The sequence below is a fragment of the Gallus gallus genome, chromosome Z (assembly GCF_016699485.2).
Source record: "Gallus gallus isolate bGalGal1 chromosome Z, bGalGal1.mat.broiler.GRCg7b, whole genome shotgun sequence".
Lineage (NCBI taxonomy): Eukaryota > Metazoa > Chordata > Aves > Galliformes > Phasianidae > Gallus > Gallus gallus.
Window position 1 is genome coordinate 66,515,126 of NC_052572.1, and position 24,642 is coordinate 66,539,767.

At 46.6% G+C, this 24,642-nt stretch overlaps 2 protein-coding genes across 19 annotated transcripts in view; both read left to right on the plus strand.

The window, feature by feature from the left end:
- The window catches only part of PALM2AKAP2 (PALM2-AKAP2 fusion), a 248,857-nt gene extending 240,823 nt beyond the window's left edge, over positions 1-8,034 (plus strand). For 9 of the 18 annotated variants that reach the window (NM_001396576.1, NM_001371548.2, NM_001396579.1 and 6 more), the window contains 2 exons: positions 909-947; positions 5,027-8,034. In NM_001396576.1, the coding sequence (NP_001383505.1) occupies positions 909-947; positions 5,027-5,119 (132 nt within the window). In that variant the 3' untranslated portion in view covers positions 5,120-8,034. The remainder of the gene's footprint in view (positions 1-908; positions 948-5,026) is intronic. The other 9 variants (NM_001396577.1, NM_001396578.1, NM_001396580.1 and 6 more) reach the window with 1 other exon arrangement.
- A 9,940-nt stretch (positions 8,035-17,974) lies between these two features.
- LOC121106434 (thymic stromal cotransporter homolog) lies at positions 17,975-23,939 on the plus strand. Its single transcript, XM_004949513.5, has 5 exons — positions 17,975-18,034; positions 18,221-19,298; positions 20,651-20,734; positions 22,155-22,311; positions 23,231-23,939. The coding sequence occupies exons 2-5, from the start codon at positions 18,236-18,238 to the stop codon at positions 23,286-23,288; spliced, it is 1,362 nt and encodes a 453-aa protein (XP_004949570.1). The 5' UTR covers positions 17,975-18,034; positions 18,221-18,235; the 3' UTR covers positions 23,289-23,939.
- The last annotated feature ends 703 nt before the right edge of the window (positions 23,940-24,642 follow it).

Sequence of the window (24,642 nt, forward strand, 5' to 3'; positions counted from 1 at the left end):
CTCCCTGAAACTTTTTCACACAGCTGTGATAGCCACATGTTGTAGGTCAGGTGTCATTAGTGCAAGTGGACAAGTTCTTTCCAGGTACCTGTCTGCAAAACTTCTTAGGTGCATGCACTGGTGCTTCCTAGACATGTGTTTGCCAGGACTGCTTTGACTCTTCTTGCAGTTCAAGGCATGCCCTGATGTCCTGGCTGGGATCACTGATCTCTCAGCACCTAGCCAGAAGGTGTGCCCTGCCTGTATCTAACGAAACAGAAGAGCACCTCCGTGGCCTGTTAAGGCAGGGGCAGAGGTCAGCTGGTGTGATCACCTCAGTGGGATCTTTGAGAGGTTTAAGGTCTGTGGAAATTCTCTATCACATGCTGAGTACTGGTTTGTAGGGCTTCAGTTTCTCCCTACATAAGGTGCACCAGAAGGCAGAAGAGTTTCAAGACAACCTGTGCCCTGCCTCTGCCTTAGCCACCACCACCTTCTGCTTCACATTTGACTTGAGTGGTTACATCAGGGCAGCTCTGGCCGGGGATTGCTGGTGTTGCTTTTCAGAGATGGAGGGCAAACCAAGTGCATCTGCTTTTGGAAGAACGTCACTGCTCCACCGAGTGAGCGGTTTCCTCCTCAGAGGATGCATAGGTTTAGCAGGTGAGGAAAAAAAAGCATCAGCAAAAAAATGAGTCAAGCACCAACAGTAAACAAGACTGAGACAGGCCAAGCAATGTCATTAAAAAAAAAAAAAACAAACACCAAGTGGACCAATGTTTTGGTTGTTTTTTTTCATGACACCAAGTTGCTTGAAATCCTGTTCTCTGAGATGTGGAAGTTCTTACAATTCCTTTACGTTGTTCTTGTTTCCTAGTTGTAACATGCTTGTTCAATGTACTAATGCTGGTCTTTTCCCTTTCTACCAGTACACCTGTAAATTACTGTCTAGCAAGGTTACTTCAGAGGTACTTTTCAACTGCTTATTTATTTTTGCTTCCTCTTGCATGGTGGTTCCCAGTGCATGTTGCTGCAGTTTGCATTTTCATGCTGTGTGCCAGTACTGTTTCGTATCAAAACTGGGATGCAAATTTGTGTGGGGGATATCCCATCTTATCTCCCATTAACCAGTGTTTGTGTGGCAGGTTTTCTCTCCCCCGGATTCTTGTTACAACCCCTGCATGGGAGGGGTTGCAATTAAAGGGTTGGGAACTGCAGCTCAGGACTGAGGCATTCCTCAGGCATGAAGTGAGAACTTCTGCATTGCCATTCTGCTGGCAAAGCTACGCCTGGGGCCCAGGCACCCTCAGATACTGTGTGTGGCTTTCCTCCATCCCTGGTTGAAGAACATGTAACAGCAGCAAAGTCTGCAGCATTTTGGAAGACATCCACACACCAACCTTTCTTTGGTGGAAGAAGAGAGGTGGATGTAAGTGCATGGTCCCAGCGTGGGGAATGGTGTGAGCATGTCCCTGTCCCTGCGCGTTGCAATGTGATGAATGACTGCAGCCCCACCACTGAATATCCACGCTGGTGTCAGTGTAGAAGAAACCCAGACCTGCTTAGAAAAAGGGTATCTTCAGTGACATTTGGCATTCTGGCAGAATGCACAAGGTAATAACTTACACAGTCATTATCCTACAAAGCTGGACTCTGCCCAATGCATCAGTGGCAGTTTTGCACTGTTTTTAGGGATGAGGTGCACAGTAACATGGACATTTCTGCTGCCTGTAGTTTTCTGTGCAGGTGTACATGTGAATCTGGGCTTCTCTAAGGGACACAAACAGATCCTGGTAATGGCTGACACTCATCTGCCCAGCACCAGCATTGTGCTACATACTCATACCTCCCACTATTTCCCCATCTCATGCTATATCTTCTCCACATCAGGCGCCTCAAGACGGGTACATGAATATCACCTGTCCTGGAGAGTAAAGAAAAATAAAAACTATGCCTTCCCCTGTTCATTAATTTATTGTGGGTTTTATCGTACTGCTGGGAGTGAGCAGTGACTGATCCTTGTGTGGAGCGTTTCTAGAGAGTTGAGCAGTGTAGGAGCTTCCAGAAGCTTGTTTCACACACAGTAGTGGTCAGGACATCACATTCTGTGAGGGGCAGGAGCTCAGGGGCAGGCTCAATGTGCCTGCCTTGTGGAAGGGTACTGGCATGAGGAGCAGTGAGCTGGAAGGCGATGTGCCTGAATGAGGAAGGGGAGAAGATGTGCCTTTCCAGCTTGGCCACAAAGCAGGCTGCTACCACAAGAGCCAAGTCTGTGTTAAAAGCACATCCTTGTGCAGTTCTACAGGGACTGCTGATAACCATGTGCCTGCACAAGTGGAGGTTGTACTCATCCTTAAAAACAGCTGCTTTTGTCCTTACAGCTCTGAGCGTTATTGGATATACTTGGCATTAACCTGACTTTGCTAAATACCAATCATGCTGTAGTTGGTAACGTAGTTTTTTAAGGTGAGCAGGCACAGTGCAGAAAGTACCTTTGTGCTGAAGTAGCCGATGCAGTTCATCACTCAGTAGCTCTAGCTGTGTGCTGAAGCATTTGGCTTTCTGTTACTTCTTTGTGCCTGATGTGCTTCCCTGGAGGTGTCTTTCTGCACGGAGATGGCAGAAGGTAGACACTCCGATCTCTGCATTTTCTCACTCCTGTTGCTTTTAGTTCTTCCAGGTCCAGATGGGAAGAATTAGTAGTACATGAAGGTCCAGAAAAATCTGTTTGCTTCCACATTGGTTTTGCTGCCACTGTACAGTGAAAATCAGCTTGCAAAGTACAGTAGTCAGTTTCACTCGGTGCCAGGTGGTGGGAATATACTATGGACCAAAGCATGTCTATATTTTGCTCTTTATTCTCATTACCAGTAATAAAGCAAATACTGTTATGCCTGTCAGAGTAAAATTTAGGACAGATCGATCTCCATCTCCAGGATGGGTAAACAAATTAATCTTGTACTCAATGGTGATAGCTGTTTCAACCTTTTTTCCAAAGCCCCAAAAACTTTTGAAATGAAATCTGTCAAGGAGAAGCCTCTGAAGATCTCAGCAGAACCCAGAGCTGCAACAAGAAGATTGGTGCAGCAGTTTTTTACAGGGCAGTTTTACAGCCCTCCCTGTCTTGGTACACATCTCTCTTTCACTCTGATTTCTGCACTCCAGATCCTCTCTTCTGGTGTACCTACTGGTCACATTACCCAAGTACAACAACTTACATCATGTTGATTTTTTCATGGATGTTACCAGCCCAGGCCATCAGGCTAAGCATGAGCCAATTGCCCACCCCATGATCCCTCCAGAGCCCAGCCACCCCATCTCAGGTTGTGTTCCAGGTACACTCAGAGAGCAGTGGCAGCAGATGGTCCCATCTATGGGTACATGTGGTGGTTCTGTGGTCCCAGCTGCTAGACTGGGAATCTGGGCTCAGAGCTCAGCCTGGCATCCATCTTTGCTTTCTGCTGACTGATCTGAAGCAGAAATCCTCAGGTTTTCCCCAGTCCTGGCTTTTAAAACACCCCAAAGACCATTGCAACAGGATGGCTTCCAGCGAGGAAGACACTGACCAGGAATTGTTGTACATTATGTGAAGTCCCTTTTATTTTCAGCTACCATAAACCAGGCCAAATTCAGGAGATCTCTCTTGGGTGTATCACTGCTCTGTGACGGTGTTGGTTTCAGTTTGAAATTTGTGCTGAATTGGCTTTTTTGTTTGTTTGTTTGTTCTTAATCTGAATTTCCTTATCCCATAGGGAAAACAATAATTTTCTGTGTTTCTCTTAATTGTTGACCCTACACAGGCCTCAGTAGTCTACCCTACATAGGCCTCAGTAGTCTACCCTACATAGGCCTCAGTAGTCTCCTAGTAGTTGCCTGTTGCCATTTGAAGATTGAAAAAACAACACAATGCTTATTTTTTTTACCCTTCATTGCTAACCACAGAGCAGCCTCTAATTTCTTATTCTGAGGCAGTGACGGTGCCCTGATAAGTGGTTTTATTTCTCCCTTGCTCAGAGGCACGGTTTGGAGTGCCTTCCCATGGCTTGGGCACTCAGCACCCCAGGCACGTAGCTTAAACCTCCAGCCCTCGGCCTTGCAATTGCTTCGGTGTAGTGCTTGCAGCTGATATCCCTGAAGGATTTCCTCGTGGATTCTTTTTTTTCCCTTGGATGAATCGTTAGTTTTCTGGGCGCGTTTGCCCTCTACTGGATAAAGTAAAAACTGTTCAGCCTTGCTCCCACTCCCACAGCTTAGGGAAAGGCACAGCTCCCCAGGGCAGCGGGCACAGCTCCGAGCTGCAGGAGCTCAGGGAGCATTTGGGCACCGCTCTCACATACAAGGTTTGGGTTTGTGTGGTGCTGTGTGGAGATGGGGGTTGGACTTCGTGGTCCTCGGGGGTCCCTTCCAACTTAGTCCTGTGATTCTTAAACTTCAGCTGTTTATTTCTACCCCGGCCAAGACTTAAGTCATCGCCTCATCTGACTTTCTGTGCAGAGGAATCAAATGGCACTGCCCTTTCTCAGGAGGCCACTTTTGTGCAGAGCAGCATGCTGGAGGCTGTAGGACCTGGGGGGGAACTATTAGCTGATGGATCAGTCACACATTGTTGTTTGGGCTTTTTTTACCCCTTTTTTTCCTTTCTTCTTTTCTTTTCTTACTGGCTTCTCCAGGAGGACTGGTGCAGGCAGGCATCCACTATTCTGCATCTGCAGAGGAGCTCATTGTGTGCACACCCCATGCTAGCACTCTTTGGTCCATTCTGAATTATTTTTTTAAGCTTGTTGAACACGTATTAAAACTGTTCCTTACCTAAAATAACTGTTTCTCTGCATGCACGTGTGTCCATATATAAGACGCATACCGTATGTGCGCTATGATATGCGTGCGTATGCTTGTGCATATATATAACATAAATATACCGTATGCGTGCTTTTGTGTGTGTACATATATATGCACACATGCCTCTCTACGTATAAAACACCTGTGTGGATTCCTGTGTCTGTTCACCCAGCGATGTGACGGATGTCCTCTCCTTCTGTCCCTCCAGGTGCTGGAGGCCACCAGGGTGAACCGCAGGAAGAGCGCGCTGGCGCTGCGCTGGGAGGCCGGCATTTACGCCAACCGGGAGGAGGACGAGTAGCTGTGTGGCAGCACCCGCAGAACCAAAAAAAAAAGAAGGGGGGGAAAAAAAAAAAAAAAAAAAAAAAAAAAAGGAAATATGAAAGAGAAAGGAGGGGGGGGGGAAAAAAAAAGGAAAAAAAATAAGCAGCAGCAGCGTTTTAATCCGATATTTATTAAATACACAACGAACTCGATGATGATGCACACAGACACAGAAACGATCCAGCTCCCGGCAACTCTAAAACAACAGGAACAGCCCACTCGGAAAACGCCCCCTCCTCCCACCCCTGCTTCCCCCCCTGGAAATGATGCTGGGGTTGCAGGACTGGGGAACCATGGGATGCACCGCAGGGTCTGCACCCACATCGGCATCGCCCCCGCAGCGTGACAACATCGCCCTCTGATGCTGTTTCTTTGAGGGGACCGAAAGGTTCAGGGTTGGGATTGGAGCGGGGTTGGGTTTTTTGGAGGGGGGTCTGCGCCCCTTATCTAGTAATTTATCTGTTTCAATGAAAAAAAAACAAAACAAAAACACAAATAAACAGGGAAGCATCTATTGCAAATGTACAATCCAGCAGACTCAGTAAATACAGCCCTTGTGTTGCAAACACAAGCCATCACAATTCAGGAGTGGAATAGATGGGGATGAGAGCTAAGCCAAATGGATCACCTTAGCTTTAGGATCCTATATGCTTGCAATATCACCTGAGCTCCAGGTTCTCAGATCATATTTACCTAACAAAGTTTCTAAATAGAAAGTCTGTATTTAGTGGATGACAACTATTTTTTGATGGTGGGGAGGGGGAAAAGAATGGCGCATGTGGATAACTGATGGAGACGGATAGTTTGAAGCAGAAAGGTAGTGGGGAATGAATACATATAAAGGACATTTAATTTTTAAATGAGGCAATAATCGAACCGAGCCAGACTTTGGCCTAGGAAGAGGTATGAGATAGAGAGGAAAGAGAGCTACGTCTTTCACTATATTTATACGACATAAAAAGCCTTTGGAGCAGAGTGCTTTGTGGGAGCCTTCGGGTCCCTGGGCAACAAGAAGTTGGGGGCAGGAGGGAGCGAGGGGGCAGGCAGGCAGGGGGGGAAGCATGACGTTTGCCATCCAACCAGAGCATGCAGCGCTGCAAGCAGACCACGGGGCCCGTGCTTGTTGCTTTGGCCCGGGATCAGCCGCCAGGGGTTCGTGTGCATCTGTGTGTGCGTGGGGCGCGTGTGCGTGTGCAAGGATACGCGTGGCAGTGTGTGTGTGTGTGCGGGTTTTCTCCAAGGCTGTGTACCAGCTGTAGGGGTGAGTGCTCATGTCTTTCTTTCTTTCTTCCTTTCTTTTTTCTTTTTTCTTCTTTCTTTTTTTTTTTTTTCTTCTTTGTCTGAAAGGGGATATAAAAACAAGGCACTGAGTTAATGCAGTATTTGTGATATCAAAATTTGACCCAACATGGTATTTGCATGAGTCACAATTGCAAAGTATTGACCAATTTTGTAAGCTGACAATTAGGAAAAGAAATGTGGTATTTATTCTTGTGCTTTGTATTTGTATGTAGTATAGAGGCTGCGGGTTTACTCTTTTCACGCAAGCAATACAATAAGAGTATTTTAGAACTGGGAACCATAATTTCTGGACCAGAAATGAACAAGTTTGGGAGGCAACAACAACAACAACAACAAAAAATGCTGAGCTTTTTTCTATATAAAACGCTCTGCCTTTTTTATAGACAAGCAATGATTATTTTGACTTCTTTTTAAAAACCACAGTGCTGGTCCTCCCCCAAGCCTCTCCTTGGCTTCATGGCCTGCTGCGCTGCTTTGTCTTGGAGCAGCGAGCTCACTTCTCATAAGTACCAATACTGTGAACACCCTCCTGGTGCTTTTCTTCAACCAACACAGCGCTTGCAACCGAACGATATTACTCCCCACAATTCCCCCCAGCATGCCTGTGGACATTTTGAGGCCCATTTTCAGGGAACTGTAGCACCCATGAGCTCTGTGAATTGTCTCCCTCCGTGCCGTGGAGCTCAAGAAGGCCCTGCTGACCTGTTTGCTGTGAGATGAGGTGCCCTGAGCAGAGGGCCCCGCATCAGACGATGCTCCCCAAAACGGGGGCACATCTGTATTCCCCTCCACCCGGAGGTCTGCTTTCCTCCCACACCGGCTGACATTGGTCACCCATCTCAAGACGCCTCCTCGTGCTTTGTTGCCCCTTGGTCCTAGAAGCGCAAACCGGGTTGCCCTCCACGAGGGGCACGGTTGTGGGGAAGGAGCACCGGGGGCCTCCGCTCTCCTCCCCATGGCAGTGGCACGCGCCAGCCCCAGGCAGCCAAACTGCAGCCAGCAGTGTTCTTCTCTTCCAGAAATTATGGGCATTTGTCAGCAGCGCACACTCTGTGCGGCGGTAGCACGGGTGCTGTGCAGCACACTCGCCTCTCTGTTATTTCATTTGCATGCTACCAGGCTTAGGTGTTTATAAGTATACGCCAGTAATACATATCTATCTATATATAACTATATCCAACGCAACCAAGGAGCACTATTGCAGAGTTAACTTTGTCTCCGCAAAAGAAGCGCTCAGATCCTTTCCCGTGGCAAAGACTGGTTTTAATGAAACTGTGTATTGAGAAATAGTTAAGCATTAGCATTTGTGATTATAAGCAGTTTGGGGTTACAGTGCAGGTTTTCTGAACGGTTTGTTTTAAAGGCTGCCAGTTTGGGCTTCATCTCGCTCCGTACTGACATCGTCCGAAGGAAAACAGAAAAACATCACTTGGTTTGGCAACAGGAAGGCGGCATCCTTGTCATGACTCACCGAACAGCTTCAACAGTACCTGGCTTTCTGTATGTTAACCACTTCAATGTTATCCTGCTTCTGTTTTATAGTGACTGTGAGGCCTACAATGCAAGTATATAATTATTTTCTCATTAAAACAGAAGCCTGCTTTGTGTTTCTATCCAGCAGCGGCAGGGACACAGTGGGAGCAGGCGCACGGTCCCCCCGTGGTGGGGGCATTCCGCTGTTTGGCTACGGCCCCCTGGGGACTGAGAACAGTGGGGTTCTCAGTGGGCCATGTGCAGCAGTTTCATAGAATCAGAGGATCATAGGGGTTGGAAGGGACCTCTGGAGATCCCCCCCAGCCCCCCTGCTAAAGCAGGTTCCATAAATCAGGTTGCACAGGGAAGCGTCCAGGTGGGTCTTGAATATCTCCAGAGATGGAGAGTCCACGGCCCTTCTGGGCAGGCTGTCCCAGTGCTCTGTCACTCTCACTGTAAAGAAGTTCTTCCTCATGTTTAGAAGGAACTTCCTATGTTTGTGTTCATTGCCTCTCGTCGTGTCACTGGGCACCACCAAAAAGAGCCTGGCCCCAGCCTCTTGACACCCACCATTTTAGATGTTTAGGGGCAGTGATAAGATCTCTTCTCAGTCTTCTCCAGGCTGAACAGTCTCAGGCCTCTCACCCTTCCCTTGTATAGGAAATGCAGCAGGCCCCTAATTATTTTTGTGGTCCTCCACTGGACTTTTTATAGGAGATTCCTGGTTCCTGCCCAGAACCAGACACAGTGCTCCAGAGATGGCCTCCTCAGGGCAGAGTAGATGGGAAGGATCACCTGCCTCAACCTGCTGGCTGTGCTTTTTTTAATGCACTGCAGGATGCCATTGGCCTTCCTGGCTAAGAGGTCATGCTGCTGGCTCACGCTCACCATGTTGTCCACTGCAGAGCTCCTCTCCAGGAGGTCATTCCCTATCCTGTACTGATGTGTGCGTTTATTCCCCTCTGATGTAGGACCATAGACTTGTTCATGTTGAAACTCATTAGGTTCCTCTCTACCCAACTCACCCACCTGTTCAGGTCTTGTTGAAGGGCAGCACAGCCTTCTGTTTGCTCCCACTGTTAATCGGAGCCCCCCCTCCTTCCAGGCACAAAATCCAAATGCCCGCAGAGAGCAGCCCTGTGGATTTCCTCTCCCATTAGCAAACATTGCAGAGTTAGAGATTGCAAAATGAGTACTGTCACGTCCGTGGGCAGCAGTGGCTTGGGAATTTTGGCAATAAATTCCACTGTTAGCAGCTGTTCATATTTGTCCACTAAGAAACACTTAGGACAGCTAAAATCCCCAGCACCCCACTGCATGGCCGAAGTGACATTTACCAACCTTTAGAGTATTTTTGTAAGTACTTAAGGTCTGCAAAAGAGCCATTCTATTCATTGTTTACGGGGCACAATCCCTGCCTCAGATCTCCTGCCTCTGCCTCTGAGGCAGAGGCAAGAACACAAAGCAAACTTTGTGGGATCAGTGCACCGAAAAAAAAAATAAATAAAAGCAGAGCATGCAGTATCAGTAAGCCAGACCTGGGCACCACAAGCTATAGCAAAGGAGAGCTGTGACTAGGCAGGACCTGAGCTAGAAATATCACCACAGACTTAAACTCTAGAAATGACTTTCAGTGACCTTACTGAATTGATGAGGCTCGGCAGTCCAGCAGGCCACTGGCAGCAGGCAGCCCAGCCCCACACTGCTCCCCAGAATCAGCACGTATCCCAGCACCTTACCACAACTGCACCATGGCAAAAACACATCAAAAAACAACAGAGACCAAGCATTAACAAGGAAAAAAATGCCATCCAAAGCACAGGATCTGCTGCTAGCTCGGGTTGAGCCCTGATTGACTGGACACCATACCCACAGGTTCATCAGTTGTGTCTCCAAGAGGACTTATTATTTCATAATAAGCATTAGTTGCTGGAGCACCACTAGGAGCTTCGATTCCACTCCAATCCTACTCAGGGCAGTGGCAGAGGGGAAAAATCCATGAAGAAAATCAGAAGGCTGCGGAATAGCAGCCCTTGAACCATGCAGCAGCGCTGACATCTGGAGGGTGGGATGCAGGTATGGGGAGCCACCTCAGCCTACAGTAGCACTGCACAAATCCTCCCAGACAAAATACAAGGCACAGTGTTTGCACAGAGGGATGGAGGGAGGCATGAGACTCTCCCTCTGTAAAGTGCCTACTGGGAAAGACAAGGCAGAGTCAATGCTTTGGCACATCTCAGAGCCCAGCACACAAAGACATCACCTGTGTTAGCAACCCAGCAAGCCCTCCTCAAGCAGCCCCAATAAGCACTTCATAGAATCACAGAATCGTAAAGGTTGGGAAAGATCACTAAAACATAGTCCATCCCATCACCACTACACCCACTAAACTGTATCTACCTCTTGCAGCATCTCCTTGCCACGTGTTAAATTGAGCAAAGTCCTCCAGCCACTACTGAAAGACACCGATCTGGGAAGGTGGTAGCAAAACAGATAGTGACATAATCCTGATGAAGCATTCCTGCAAGGCTTCACAGGCAAATAACCTATCATTAGAATGGAGGAAAGAGCTTGTGAGTATCTGTGAAGTGTCAGCCCCATGGAGAAATGTGGAATTTCCTAGTATACAATGGGAATTGACTTTCCCAACAACCCTGTCACCCCAGGTGACACTCCACCTTCTGTGGAGGAGACAGGAAGGCTCAGCCCTGCTTCATTAGGGTGAAGAGGGAAAGGTGCAAAGTAGGGCACTTGCTCACTTGTTTGCCTCTAGAAGCATTGCTTTGCAACACAGCACCAGCCCACAGAGGATACACACTTCAGCAGCAGTACCCTTCTCTGTACCTTCCCACCTCCTTGCCTCTTCTGTTCCCTCCTAATTTCGATATGATCCTGTCTTCACCCAAAACACAGCTGCTTCCAGGTGGCAAGATCAGGTGGCTCTCATGGGGATCTTATCCTGCATCAGCCTCATGGGACGGAGAAGGCCCTTAGCCAGAGCTTATCCCACACCACAGCTCTCTTACCGACCTCTGGGGTTGATTTGGATGTGTGTTGGGACAGAGCAAGGTAAAACAAAGTCTCTTGGTTGCATTACTCATGCCAAAAAGAACATGATTACAGCTTTCCTTTAACTCCATGTTTGAGGAAAACAGCCCTGCCAAGCTCCAGCCACATGGAGCTCCAGAGATGCTGATCTTGTATAAGTTTGAGAGGGTTGTTTCCAATGGGGAAGTTAATTTCAAGTCATGATACTTTCTATATAAAGAAAGTGAAAAATTTTGGCAGGAACAGGGGTTAAGTATGGCAGGTCAGAAGGCAGAGTTATAAACAGTGGAAAACAGAAAGACAAATAGAGGAAAATCTTGCTGATAGGAATGTATTCACAGAGGGAGCCATTTCTGAAGCAAGCTGAAAGCAAGCTCCTGCCATGTCTGAGCAGGGTTGGATGCTGTGCAACAAGAAGCATAGTTAGCCAAGCTCTTAGGGAAGCAGACAGAAATCTGGCAGCTACAGCACAGGTCTCACACTCTGCCAGGCCTGGACAATAGTGGTGCAGGACAGGGATCAGCCCAAGTGACCCCTGGCCGCTGTTCGCTGAATCAGCCTTCAGGAAAAGGGAGTCAGGAAATAGCTGGATTGTAGCATCATCCCGTAATATACTGATATGCAGGCTCCTTGAGCTTATAAATCAGAAGATAAGTCAATATAGCTTGCCTGAGCTTTGCAGGATGTTTCCAAGGAATTTGTTATTGAGATACTTCTAAAGCATTTAGTGCTTCTGAGCACTAAAGGATCAAAACAGCATTTCAGTACCTAAAAGGCTTGATTTTTCAGAGCTTTCTTAATCTCTCATCTCCTTCCTGCACAGAAGAAATACCAAATCACTGTGCTTTTAAACATCAGAGATCACTCTGGCCTTGCCCCTACACATCCATCTGCCCACCTTGCCCTACTCTACCTTGGTCATGAGTCCTTGGTGGCTCCCACAGGCACCTAGGAGGCAATGTCCAAGGGCAGGGTACTCAACCTGTGACCAAAGTGCATAGGGCAGCACTGGAAAAGGGGTGAAGTGCTGGGGGGATGCCTCCCCCTGCTCCTGTGCAGAGAGCAGGAGGTGTGAGAGCTCGCAGAGGAGCTTGTCAGGAAAAGCAGTTTTGCAGCAGGTAGCAGCAGCACTGCTCTTAGCCAGTGGTTCAGTAGTTACACAACAGGCCATAACATCCAAACTCTATCTTGGCTAGGCTTTGAGTGTCCTAGAGAGCTGAAATGCGAAAAAAAGGGAACAGCAAATGCCAGTCACAGCAGCTGTCTTGCCACACAGCTTAAAATTTAATATCGTGTATATATTTGTTCACGCTTGCTAGGCATTGAAGAACTGCAGCTTGGGAAAAGTTAGCAGCAGAAATAGTGCTGGAAAGCTGCCCAGACTTTCTTGTATCCCTGGTACACTTTACCCATCATCCCGTTATTCAACTCCAAAATTTTGCTCTGATTTTTCTTAAATTCTAGTCCTGTTAATGTATTTTCACACACATACTGGAACCCTACCAGTTCACCAGATCTACCAAGCCTGTTTGCAACTCTCCCCCTCTGCTGTTGTCTGCCTAGGAGGATGCTCACTCCCAAGCAGCACACAATGAGACCCACCTTGACATATCTACATGTGCTTTCCCTGGGCAGCCCTGCTGGTGAGGGACTCCTGCCATGCCTGCACTACAGATGGAGGGCAGACTACCCCATTCACACCCTTCTCCACAAACACCCTGCAGTGGGGCAGTACCCTGTAGCCTGCCGTACGCTATCATGCAATAGTACACCCAATTTGAGACAGGCTCCAGGTCCACTCCATCATGCCACAATGCTACCACCTTGCCTTGCTGTCTCAGGGACCTTTCCACTCTGCCAGACTCAAACAAGCATCCATCCTCCAGGCTGCAGGGTAGGTGATTATCTAGGTGTGGCTGCAGCACCTGCTAGCAAGCAGGGCTAGCTCTCCTCGTGATGAGAGGTCACCTGGAAGTCCTCAGCCACCACAGTGAGACAAGCAGTGACACACAAGTGATGCCACTATTCCACGGCCTCCCACCCTGAAACCACCTCGGGCTGTGCTGGGCAGCTGCCAAAAGCCTTGGTGCAGTACTCACTGAGTGCAATGGAGGATCTGCCCAGCCCCAAGCAGTTGGAGTTCTACAGTCCAGGAAGAAGTCTGAGAACTTCTACTCAAGTTTTGGACTTGGACATTTGTTTTGGCTTGACTTTGAGCTGCAGAAGTTCAGCTGGAAGAGCTGCCACATGAAAAAGAAGGTGGCAGAGCTCCTAAGCGTCACCAGTGTGCCGCAGTATCTGCAGCTCTCCACTGCTTGGAAAATGTAAACACACTGTGACTAAAACCATAGTCAACCTTTCTTGCCAGCTTCTTTGTTCAGGATCCAGCACATCAGAGTGCGCAGAGACTTCACGGCAGCAGTTAGGACTTGCCCACCACGAACACTGGGAGGGCCTTCAGTAGTGACCTCAGCCCACCCTTTACCTGCCTTTGAGAAGTGAACTTGGCCATACACAGGGCTAACCTGAGATTTAAAGGGTGGAAATGGCCAGATTTCTGCACAAGGTTGTCTGCAAAAGAAAAAAAACTTGACAGAAATGTCCTATCTTTTGTCCTCAAAAGAGGAAGGTCAAACAGAGCACTAACAGTTATTGCAGCAGAAGGCAGAGTCTGTGCCTTCAAGCATTCATAGTGTTCTTGGTTGCCTTCACCTCTCACTCTGGAAATTGGGTGGATTCAGACCTTTTCCTCTCCACTGTCCCAAGGCCTCCTCTGGATGGCATTGAGCTGTATGCCTCTGGAGAGGTGCTCATGCCATCCAATTGCCCCTGGCTAGGGCTGAGCTACCCAGCAAAAGTCCAGGAAAGGCCCCACCTTAGCTGAGCAGAACAGGACAGCTCAGATAACATTCCAAGCCCTTGTTTCAGAGCTGGTGCATCCCTGCTCACCACCCTTTCCCTCTTCCTTGACCTGCTTTCCCAAGAATGTAGTCATCCTGAGCATGGTCTCAGCAAGAATCACAGTGCTCTCATCCAGCCTCTTCTCCAACCTTTCTCTTCTCTTTCACATCTAAGGTCAAGATTTGCCTTCGCAGCCCAGAATAATTAGTGCTTCTCTTTTCCTTGCACAGGATGGGGGTAAAGCTTGCTGCTTCTTTTTCCTTCTTTATTCTGCCACAGCATTCCTCACTGGCACTGCATAAAGCCTTTTTCTAGCTCATGTCCACACTTCACTTCCCAATCTCATAGACCCAAAGTCAAATATGCTCACACACGCTTCTACTGAGATTTTAGTCACCCTGAATGTCTTTGCTCAGACATCTCTTTCAAAGAATGTTTGTAGGCTTTTCAGTACCCACTCACTACAGCTGTAAATGCTTATAGACATACATTAAAAACAAAAAACAAAGACAAACCAAAACAAACAAACAAAAAATGTAAATTATATAACCAAAGTCATTTCTGAGTATCTTTGGAGAGCATGTGGAGGAGGAGGACAGTCCTTGATTTTGAACTCAGTTTTTACAGATTATTGTCTGTACTCCATTCAGTAGTGAACTTTTTTAATAGTCATATTTTTGCTGTGCTTATTTCATCTTTCTAAACTGTTCATCCTCAACAAGGGAAGACTAAGCTGCCATTATGGGATAATTCATTTCATCCCACTACTCAGCTGTGGTGGATGGGAAGCTGGACTTGAGCCAGCAGGGTGCCCTCACAGCCCAGAAAGCCAACTGTATCCCAGGCTTCATCTAAAGCAGCGTGGCCAGCAGGGCAAGGGAGGTGATCCTGCTTTTTTGCTCTGAGCTAGTGAGGCCTCACCTGGAGTACTGTGTCCGGATGGGGAGATGTCAGTAGAGGAGAGACATGGACCTGATGGAGCGTGTCCAGAGGAGGGCCACAAAAATGATCCAAGGGATGGAACACCTCTCCTATGAGGACAGGCTGAGAGCTCGGGCTGTTCAGCCTGGAGAAGAGAAGGCTCTGGGGAGATCTGGAAGCAGCCTTTCAGTATGTAAAGGGGAGTTACATGAAAGAAGGAGACGGACTGTTTAATGGGGTCGGATGTGATGTAATGTGGGGAAGTGGTTTCAAACTAAAAGAGGGGAGATTTAGATTGGATATAAGGAAGAAGTTTTTTTTTACAATAAGGGTGATGAAGCTCTGGCACAGGTTGCCCAGAGAGCTGGTTGATGCCCCACCTCTGGAGACACTCAAGGTCAGGCTGGACCAGGCTTTGAGCACCTGATGGAGCTGTAGGTGTCCCTGTTCAGTGCAGGGGAGTTGGACTAGATGGCCTTAGGGGTCCCTTCTAATTCAAACAGTTACATTAAGTCCATTCCTACCTGTACACTCTTGAAGTGCAGTGCTTCATGCCAAACCCATGCAGAATGACGACAATTTAAAAGAAGGGGTGAATATTAATGAAAAGTAGAATCTGCACACAAAAAAAGCACTTAGCAGAAGGATTATCTGGGTCTTATCTGAGAAGTACAGAAGGATTTGTTCTGCAGTCCAGCTGATTAAGCAAGCACTGGATACCACAAGGAGCCTTTTTTCCTATCTTCATGCAGAGGATTTATGTTAAGAAATACAGTTAAGTGTCAGCACTAAATCACCTAAATTCCTTGAGCTAAATTAAAACGCAGTTGACTCAACAAAAAGCACATGTAAAGGGTGCTGGGTTTTGTCAGTCCAGCAGGGGAAGAATCCCATAGGAGACTCTGACCAGGTAAGGAGAGAGCTCTGAAATGAGAAAAATGAGCAGAACTATAACTACAGAGGGTGAAAGCATGACACTACTCTCCAAGTGCCAGCTTCCTCCATGTGTCCCCACTGGTCCTTCCTCACCACACTACACATCAGTGCACCACAGGGCTCTCTCCGTGGAGAGGAGCTGGTGCTGGCCTCGCCTCATGGTCCCCAGGCCGTAGGGCTGTGGGATGGGTTGCCTTTAACCACTGGGTTTCAGCAGTTTACAGCAATGCATTTTTGCCTTGGAACTAACCTCATTCTGTAGATGATTTTTAAATGTCAAGAGCCACTCTCTTAAGGCTCTTAAGGATTCCTTGTGCTAATTCTGCACAAATATTAAATTCTAGAGGAGACATAATTGACCCCTTAAATATCAGTAAAATGAGAACTGAGCCCTGTGGAAAAGCTGATTATGGAGAATGGTAATCCTGAAGTCTTTGTGTATCAGATGAATGTGGTATTCACACAAAGCGTTTTGCAGTAGGATATGTAATGCAGCCTGAGTTAAACTTGTGTTACTCTTGTATTGCAATTGCTGACATAAAATTATACCCTTCTATGAGAACTAGCTCTAAAAACACATTTAATGAGAACGAGCACTCAGAACGTCCTGGAAATACATATGCAATTCATGAGATCACTAATGGCATTTAGCACAGCTCATTAACTCTCTGGGCCTGAATAGCACTGAGCATAGCACGGTATCACCTAAATGTCAAGAGTGTCAGATGAATAAGCCAGGCAGCCTGTACGTGCCACCAAGTGCGGAGGGAAAGCATCCCTCATTCAAGAGCCGAGAAGATCTGCAGCCTCTCGAGCTCAGTGCTCACAGAATTCCTCTGCATGACAAGACTACCAATGTCCCACATCAAAGCTAGAGTGGGATGAAGCCATTTCTCTTTCCCTCTAATACCTGGAAAAAAAGATGGGGCGCCCAGGTCGTAGCGAAAAGTGTCCATACTCTGGTTGCAGTTGTTGACTGAACCAGTCCCAGACTGCTGCTGTGGGGCTTTCAGTAAGGCTGCCTGGAATTTCCATCCTCTGGAAGCATTACTGCGTTTGGAGAGAAGGAAGAAAAACTAAGGAAACACCTTCTGCAGAAAACCTGATAAGAAATAAACCAAACATTTGGAACAAATCAGAACATATTCTGCAATTATCTACAAGTCTTTTGGCCTGTTTAAAAAAAAAAGGGGGGGGGGGTTGTAATTCTCTGGTAGCAGCAAGTCATTCTAGCAGAAAATTCCCCATTCCTTCCTATGTTAGTTCTTGGGATTTTTTCCCTCAAATAGAAACCTAAAACAAAAAAAGTATTGCACAATTGTACTAAGAGTGAAAAAATGCCACTCTTGAGCCACGAGTACACAGACATTGAGCCGATGCCACCTGAATCAACACAGAGCGCAACAGATGGGGATTTTAACATGGTTTGTGCAATTAATCATTAATTTATTTTTTAAGCCATCACCGTGCATCTTCCCAGAGCAGACTGCTATTCTGCTTGTTATGAATCACTCAGCCAGCGCAGGATGAGATCATTATCATTTCACTTAGTGTTTCTGAAGCTGCCAAGCATCCCCTGAGTGTTTCCTGCAGACCCAGAGCGTGGAGCAGCAGTAAAGTGTATGGCTGGCTGCAAGCTGAGACTCCATGCCAACGCACAGAATGGAAACCATGGATGGCAGCTCTGTGGCCATTGCCAGTGCCGTGGTAGCATTGGGAATTTCCTCCTCCTTTTGAAAATTCCCACATTGTAAAGTCCAAGGACGCAGCACGAGGACTGGGAAGCAGGCTGTGAAAAATAAGGATTTTCTCTTTTCATTGTTTCTTTTTGGTGTAACTTCCTGCTTGTTTTATTGAAACAACAATGACATCAGAGGCATGATGTAGCAACAGGGCAAAGGGGAGCAGCTGAGAGCCACAGAGCCAGCACCACGTTTGTGTGGAAAAAGAGGAAAGGAATGGAGTGAAGAGGAATTCATGAATCACCTAGCAAGAAAAGCACTCAGCCTTCCCTTATCCCTGCCGTCAGGCATGAACATCATTTCCCTGAGAGCCTTCTGGCATGTGAAGGATGCCAAAAGAGAAAGAAAAAAAGCAGCAACTACATGACCATTTTCACTTCCTAAAGTGGGTGACAGAAATTCCCCCCGGGTCATATGATCTTTGTTGAAGCTGCACCAGGAAGAGCAGCAGCAGCCAGTGAGTACAGGGCGTCTCCATACAAAAGCCTCTGCCTCCTGAGACAGAGGTCAGAGCAGCACAGGCAGAGCAGCACAGGGATGTGCATGCGAATGCACACATACGTACCAAGGTGAGGTGCAAACATCCTCCCAGCCGGGTTGCCTCTTGCACAACTCTGATTCTGTGCAACCTGGCAGACCTTTTATTTTCCTTCCACCGCTCCACTTCAAGCATGTATCCAGAGCAGAACTTCTGAGAACGCTACTTCCTCCAGCACATCTCTTGGAAAACAGCTCTCTTCACTCCCTGATTACAGGTGGCCATCTGCACCATGGTGGGGATGATGGCAATGAGAACATGGGTTGAGCCGGTGGTCGCAGGCTCCCAGGTGGCCAGTGCCTTCTACGACACGGCACTGCTGCTGGTGGTGAAGAACTTCTACAACCAGACTAATTCAACTGCCCCTTCCCATGTAATGGAAGATGCTCAGCAGAAGGCTGTCTCTAATTTTTATGTCATCTACAACCTTGTCCTGGGTCTGAGTCCGCTGGTGTCAGCCTATGGCTTGTCCAAGCTGGGGGACAAGGTGCATCGGAAGATCCCCATCTGTGTCTCACTTCTTGGCTATTTGGGCTCCAAATCTCTCCTGCTTCTCCTGATCCTGCTGGACTGGCCGATTGAGGTGATGTATGGGGCTGCAGCCTTCAATGGACTGACGGGTGGCTTCACCACATTCTGGGCAGGCATAATGGCTCTGGGATCTCTGGGATCCTCTGAGAGCAGGAGGTCTCTGCGGCTCATCATTGTTGAGATGGTGTATGGCCTTGCGGGCTTTCTGGGAAGCATGGCATCTGGCTACCTCTTTGTTGGCTTCAGCTATCACTATCGAGAGGGCACTGTGCTGGTGAGCTGCAGCATTGCTTGCTATGCTTTCTGTCTCCTTTACAGTGCTTTTGTGCTGACAGTCCCCAAGTCAGCAGCTTCCTGCCCAGACAAAGCCAAGAGTGTAGAGGACTCTGGCAGCCAACTACCAGCCCAAACAGGAGGAGCAGAGAGTGCCCAGCCTTCAGAGAGCAGCAACCGAACTCCAGTAACACCCTCAAGACTAATCATCGTTATGCTTTTTGTGGCAGCAATCCTCTATGATCTTGCCGTGGTTGGTGCAATGAATGTACTTCCACTCTTTTTGATCAGGGAGCCTTTGAGTTGGAATGCCGTGGAGATTGGCCATGGCAACGCTGCTGGGTACGTGATTTTCATCACCAGCTTCCTGGGGGTCTTTGTGTTCTCCAAGTACTTTAAGGACATCACCATGATAATGATCGGAGTGGTGTCATTCAGTGCTGGCATTCTCATCATGGCCTTTGTGCGGTGGACTTTCTTGTTCTACATTGGTGAGTTGAGCTTCCTCAAGTGCCCTCTCCCCACACCTTTCTTGTACAGCATACATCAATATCCGGAGAAGGCACGTGCTCATGTCTATGCTCAGTTTAAGGCTAGTTAACTTGAAATTTGTCAGTTGGTCACAATCCAGATCTGAGTGGGAGAAAAATGCTCAGAATGTGGTAGGGCAGGAACTGTTGCAGGCTACCAGTACCAGCCAGACAACACTGTCCCAATAATGTGAAGCACTTGTTTCTCAAGGTGTAAGACTTAAGGCTACAATGGAAGATAATTGTGAAAGATTTCCTGCTAAGTGATCTCCTCAATATGTCATTTATTTTTATTATACTAAGGTTTTTATGACTGATGGGAGAATTTATATGAGAACCTGGAGCTGCTTTAGCAAATAAAATATTATGACAATGTACTATACAAATCTTACACTGTATATAAATGACTAAGGGACAGGTAATGATAGTTGGGGCAAGTTTATTTTGGGGAAGCAGCCTCTTCAGGAATGCAGGAAACCAAAAGCCAAGAAAGTATCCCTGATGACAGTGAGGTGGGTGATTCATACCTGACTAACAGAAGGAGTATGGCTTTCTTGCACAGCTTTGGGATCTTTTTTCTTAAAGTGAGGAAAAGATCCGAGATAAATGACCTGAAGAAGTTTTTCTGTCTGCCTCTACAAGAAGGGAGAAATTGAAAATTAACCACAGTTATTCTAAGACATGGTAGGATATTATTTCTGTACTGAGCCAAAAAATGAGCTAAATTTTTACCAGGTTTCTTCATCCATTAGGCAATTAGACAGAGGGAAAAAAAGACAAAATTAGAATTTAAAAAATGCTTGTCTAGCCCTAAGTCTGTCACCAAGAAGTGCTGATACTGGGTTTGCAAGATGCACACTCCTTGTGTTGGAGAAACACCTTAGTTTGCTAGAAGTGGACAAGGTCTTCTCTCAGGCCGAGCCAGAAGCACCACAGGAGAAAAAGCAGTGTTCCTGTCCAGGCTGTGTAGTATAGGGTGCTCTCTCCAATGGTTAGACCTGAATTGTCCACCTCACTACCACAAGGAGAGTGCTGTGGAACCAGCGGTCAAGTCCAAGAGATCACAGCTGCCTCAGGCAAAGTGCCTGTGCTAGATGGAGCAGTTGGTGGCTTATCCACTGCCACCTGGATGAAGCAAGGACCTGCATTCCTCCTGCAGATTTTAACCTCTTTCTGAGGCTGAGGGGACATAACAAGGTGAAGCAAAGGCCCTGCCCATGCCAGAGGCATGCAGTCTTCAAAAGCAGCGGGTGCTGTGTTATGTGGCGGGAAGCAGGTACTGATGATAACCATATGTATTTACTGTGTTGCAGCTCGAGCAGTGATGCTCTTTGCCCTCATCCCCTTACCAACCATCAGGTCCATGTTGTCCAAGCATGTTGAAGGATCATCCTATGGTAAGTGTTTCAGTTACCCCACCAATCAAAAAAACTGTCAAATGCCTCCGTTTGGGTGCAAAAAAGAAAGGCAAGTTTTCACTACAATCTGTGCATTGCATAATAACATCTGGTGCCACAAAAAGGAAGGGAGGAGCAGAGAAACTTGCAGAACAAGCCTGTCATGTCCAAGCTTCTCCTCCCTTGTTGCTTCATCATTTATTCACAGAATTTTCAGTACACGTTTCAAGAGATTACTATCAGTGTGCAGCTCAGAGGCAGGGAAAATAACATCTGAGGTACTGCTCAAGAACACAGTGCTCCAGGGAAAACAGAGGGCATGTTGGGCTGAAGCACAGTGGCACTCACAGTTTGTATTTGGCTTCTTCCAGTTTTGGGAATGATGGATTTATTTCATCTTTTTTTTTCAGTTACGGTCCCTAAATAAGTCTCCAAACATTTCTCGTCAATCGATTCCTGTCAGAACATGATTTAATGAACAAAGGATGGCTTTTACATAAGAAAATGACAGTTTCAGAGAAATGGAAGAAGCTATTCTTAATTTTTCTGCTGACACTGTATTAGAAAATAGTGAAATGCATGGATTTTACCACCGCACATTGGTGGCCACCATCTTCACCTCAACCACTGGCATAGTCAAGCACCCACACAGCACCTCAGCCTTGTGACTGCTCATGCATCCTCAAAACACAGCCCATAGCCACTCATAGTCATTCTTTTCCCTTCTGCCATATGGCCACAGCATTCCAAACTTCCAGGAGCACAAACCACTCGGGTCACTGCGTTGCCCCCTCAGGTGATGGCCACCGGTGCCACACAGGAAGAGAAGGCTGCACAGGCACAGGCTTGGCAGAAAGCCCTGAATGTGCTCCTGGTTTGTGCATTCCAGGAGGATCAGACTGCTCCCCTTTCTCTGTTTACCACAACAGAAACAGAAAGGTGCACTTCAGTGAAAATGGCTGTCCTCAAGCAGTTCCGAATGGGACTCAATTTCCTCCTCACTACACATCGCACACTCACATACAGCTCTCCATTTTAGGTGTTATTATATTTCGGCCCAATGGATGACTCTTCTGGCCGAGGGAAGGAGCTGATTAAGATCTCTCTTATCCTGAATATATTGCCTTTTCATATCATATAGAAACGAGCACTTATTTTCAATTGCAATTGAGGTTGCAATTTTTCATTGCAAGCTCAAAACCTAGGCTGCTTAAGCAGGCAGCTTTGTCCTATGCCTTAAGGAAGAGTTAGTTAACTCTGCTCCAGAACAGCAGCATATGTAAGCTCGTGCAATCTGGCCCTTGTTAAGCCACGTCCACTTCGCTTTTCCGTGCAGTGGTGGTGATAATTCACTTGGATGTCACAGGTGGCACAGCAGGCGTTTTTCTCCCTGATGACAAACAACGTTTCTGTTTTACAGGTAAGGTGTTTGTCCTGCTGCAGCTGTCCTTAGTCACCACGGGAGTAGTGACATCCACAGCCTACAACAAGATCTACCAAAGCACGCTGAACTGGCACAGTGGCTTCTGCTTTGTTCTGTCTTTCCTGGCTGGCTGCCTGAGTCTCCTCCCTTTAAGGTAAGGAATAGGAATTGCTTTCCCCAAAGGGGCACGCCGTGTTTTCTACTTGCTTCATGATTCTAGGTCTTACTTGCACAGTTCTGATTGGAAAAGGAAATTATTTTGTTCATTATTATTATTTCAAAAGACAACTGCAAAACCTCTGAAAAAAGAAAAACAAAAAATCTGTGGAAGTGGGACAACGAACACCAGGAAAGTTCACAGAATCTGACTTGCGAGTGATTAAGCCACTGTTTTCCATCTCCTTTTTGTTTTATGTAACATGAATTGCTGTAGGAGAAATATCTGGCAGAGCTTTAGAGCTAATAATCCCATGGGGCAAAGCCTTTGCACAAATGTAGTGCTAGATATTGCAAAAATAAGAGTAAGTAGAGTGAGGGAATAATCCTACACAAAGTAAATTATCTACCTCTTTTACATCCATTACAGGTTACTTGCTCACTGTGATAGAAAATAATAACTTTGAGCATCCCTCAGGTCCTTCTTTCAAAGAGAAACGATTACCATATAGCAAAAAAGACACTATTTTTTGCCGTATTTTCTGATGCAGTGAGATTGCCCAAAGGCACAGCTACAGAGTGATTAAGAGTTATAATTTCAACAAGTTTTTAGCACAAGAGCAACTTATCTTTCCCATGAAAGGTCGGACTTGATGGTCTTTAAAAGTACCTGGGGCTGTTCTACATTTCTATGAAAACCTGAAAGACAACAAATGGTACGTTTCATGGCTTGTACACACGGCAGTAACTTACAGAGCAGCTGGCAGACTCTCAAAAGGAAGTGCATCAGCACTCAGCCAGCACCAGACACCACAAAAACACAAGTTTAACCTAAAGGCTCAGCAAGAGCAAACAGTAGTCTTGAGAAGGTAGCTTGGTAGCTCTCTAGTAACCTGTGTTTTTGTTGTTCTTTACAGCGTTGTGGCCATCAAACAACGTTCAAGCACTGGTTCTTTTCAGCTTTCGACCAAGTGACAGAAGCTGTACCATCTAACACATCTTCTAGTCTTGATCAGTTCTTTGAGGAAGTGGAAGGTCTGCCAAGCATTTGTAGTTAGCTTCATTAGAGGAAGCATCTCACCTACATCTTCACCTCACACCATGCCACACTCTCAGCCACCAAGCTCACCCAGAACAAAGAAGTTTGCCTTGTTATTTCTGCAGTACATCATCACGCAGAGTGATGTGTGAACCAGCTGTAGGTCACTATCACTGTTCCGAACATCCTCTTTTCATTCTAGGTCACATAGCAATAGTGCAGATGGACAAGAACAGGGCAGAAATGGAAGGTGTGTTTCCAAGCACATCACCCAATTTAAAAGGGGAAAGCAGTGGAAGAACCATAGTTCTTCATTATTTTCTTCTTGTCCTTCAAGCAGTTCTTCAGAGCAGTTCTGTGACTTTGGCTTACACGGTGGAGGTCCAGAAGCAGCACACTGGAAGTTCACAGTGGTCAGCGGGACAAGCTTAGCTTCTAACATACTACAGATAAGAGTAAAGATGACTGATGTTATGATGAAAAATACAGAAACGCCATAGTAATCAATCAGTCGAACAAACAAACAAACAAAAACAATATTAAGGAACATTTTTTGTGATCTCTACAATAAAACACTTCTTAATACATGTTCACGTTCCTAATTTCTGGGAGATTGCCATGGTAGTGCATTAACAGAGTTTACGGGAAGACACCCATGACTCAGTAACTGACTGATCTGAAGCAGAAATCCTCAGGTTTTCCCCAGTCCTGGCTTTTAAAACACCCCAAAGACCATTGCAACAGGATGGCTTCCAGCGAGGAAGACACTGACCAGGAATTGTTGTACATTATGTGAAGTCCCTTTTATTTTCAGCTACCATAAACCAGGCCAAATTCAGGAGATCTCTCTTGGGTGTATCACTGCTCTGTGACGGTGTTGGTTTCAGTTTGAAATTTGTGCTGAATTGGCTTTTTTGTTTGTTTGTTTGTTCTTAATCTGAATTTCCTTATCCCATAGGGAAAACAATAATTTTCTGTGTTTCTCTTAATTGTTGACCCTACACAGGCCTCAGTAGTCTACCCTACATAGGCCTCAGTAGTCTACCCTACATAGGCCTCAGTAGTCTCCTAGTAGTTGCCTGTTGCCATTTGAAGATTGAAAAAACAACACAATGCTTATTTTTTTTACCCTTCATTGCTAACCACAGAGCAGCCTCTAATTTCTTATTCTGAGGCAGTGACGGTGCCCTGATAAGTGGTTTTATTTCTCCCTTGCTCAGAGGCACGGTTTGAAGTGTCTTCCCATGGCTTGGGCACTCAGCACCCCAGGCACGTAGCTTAAACCTCCAG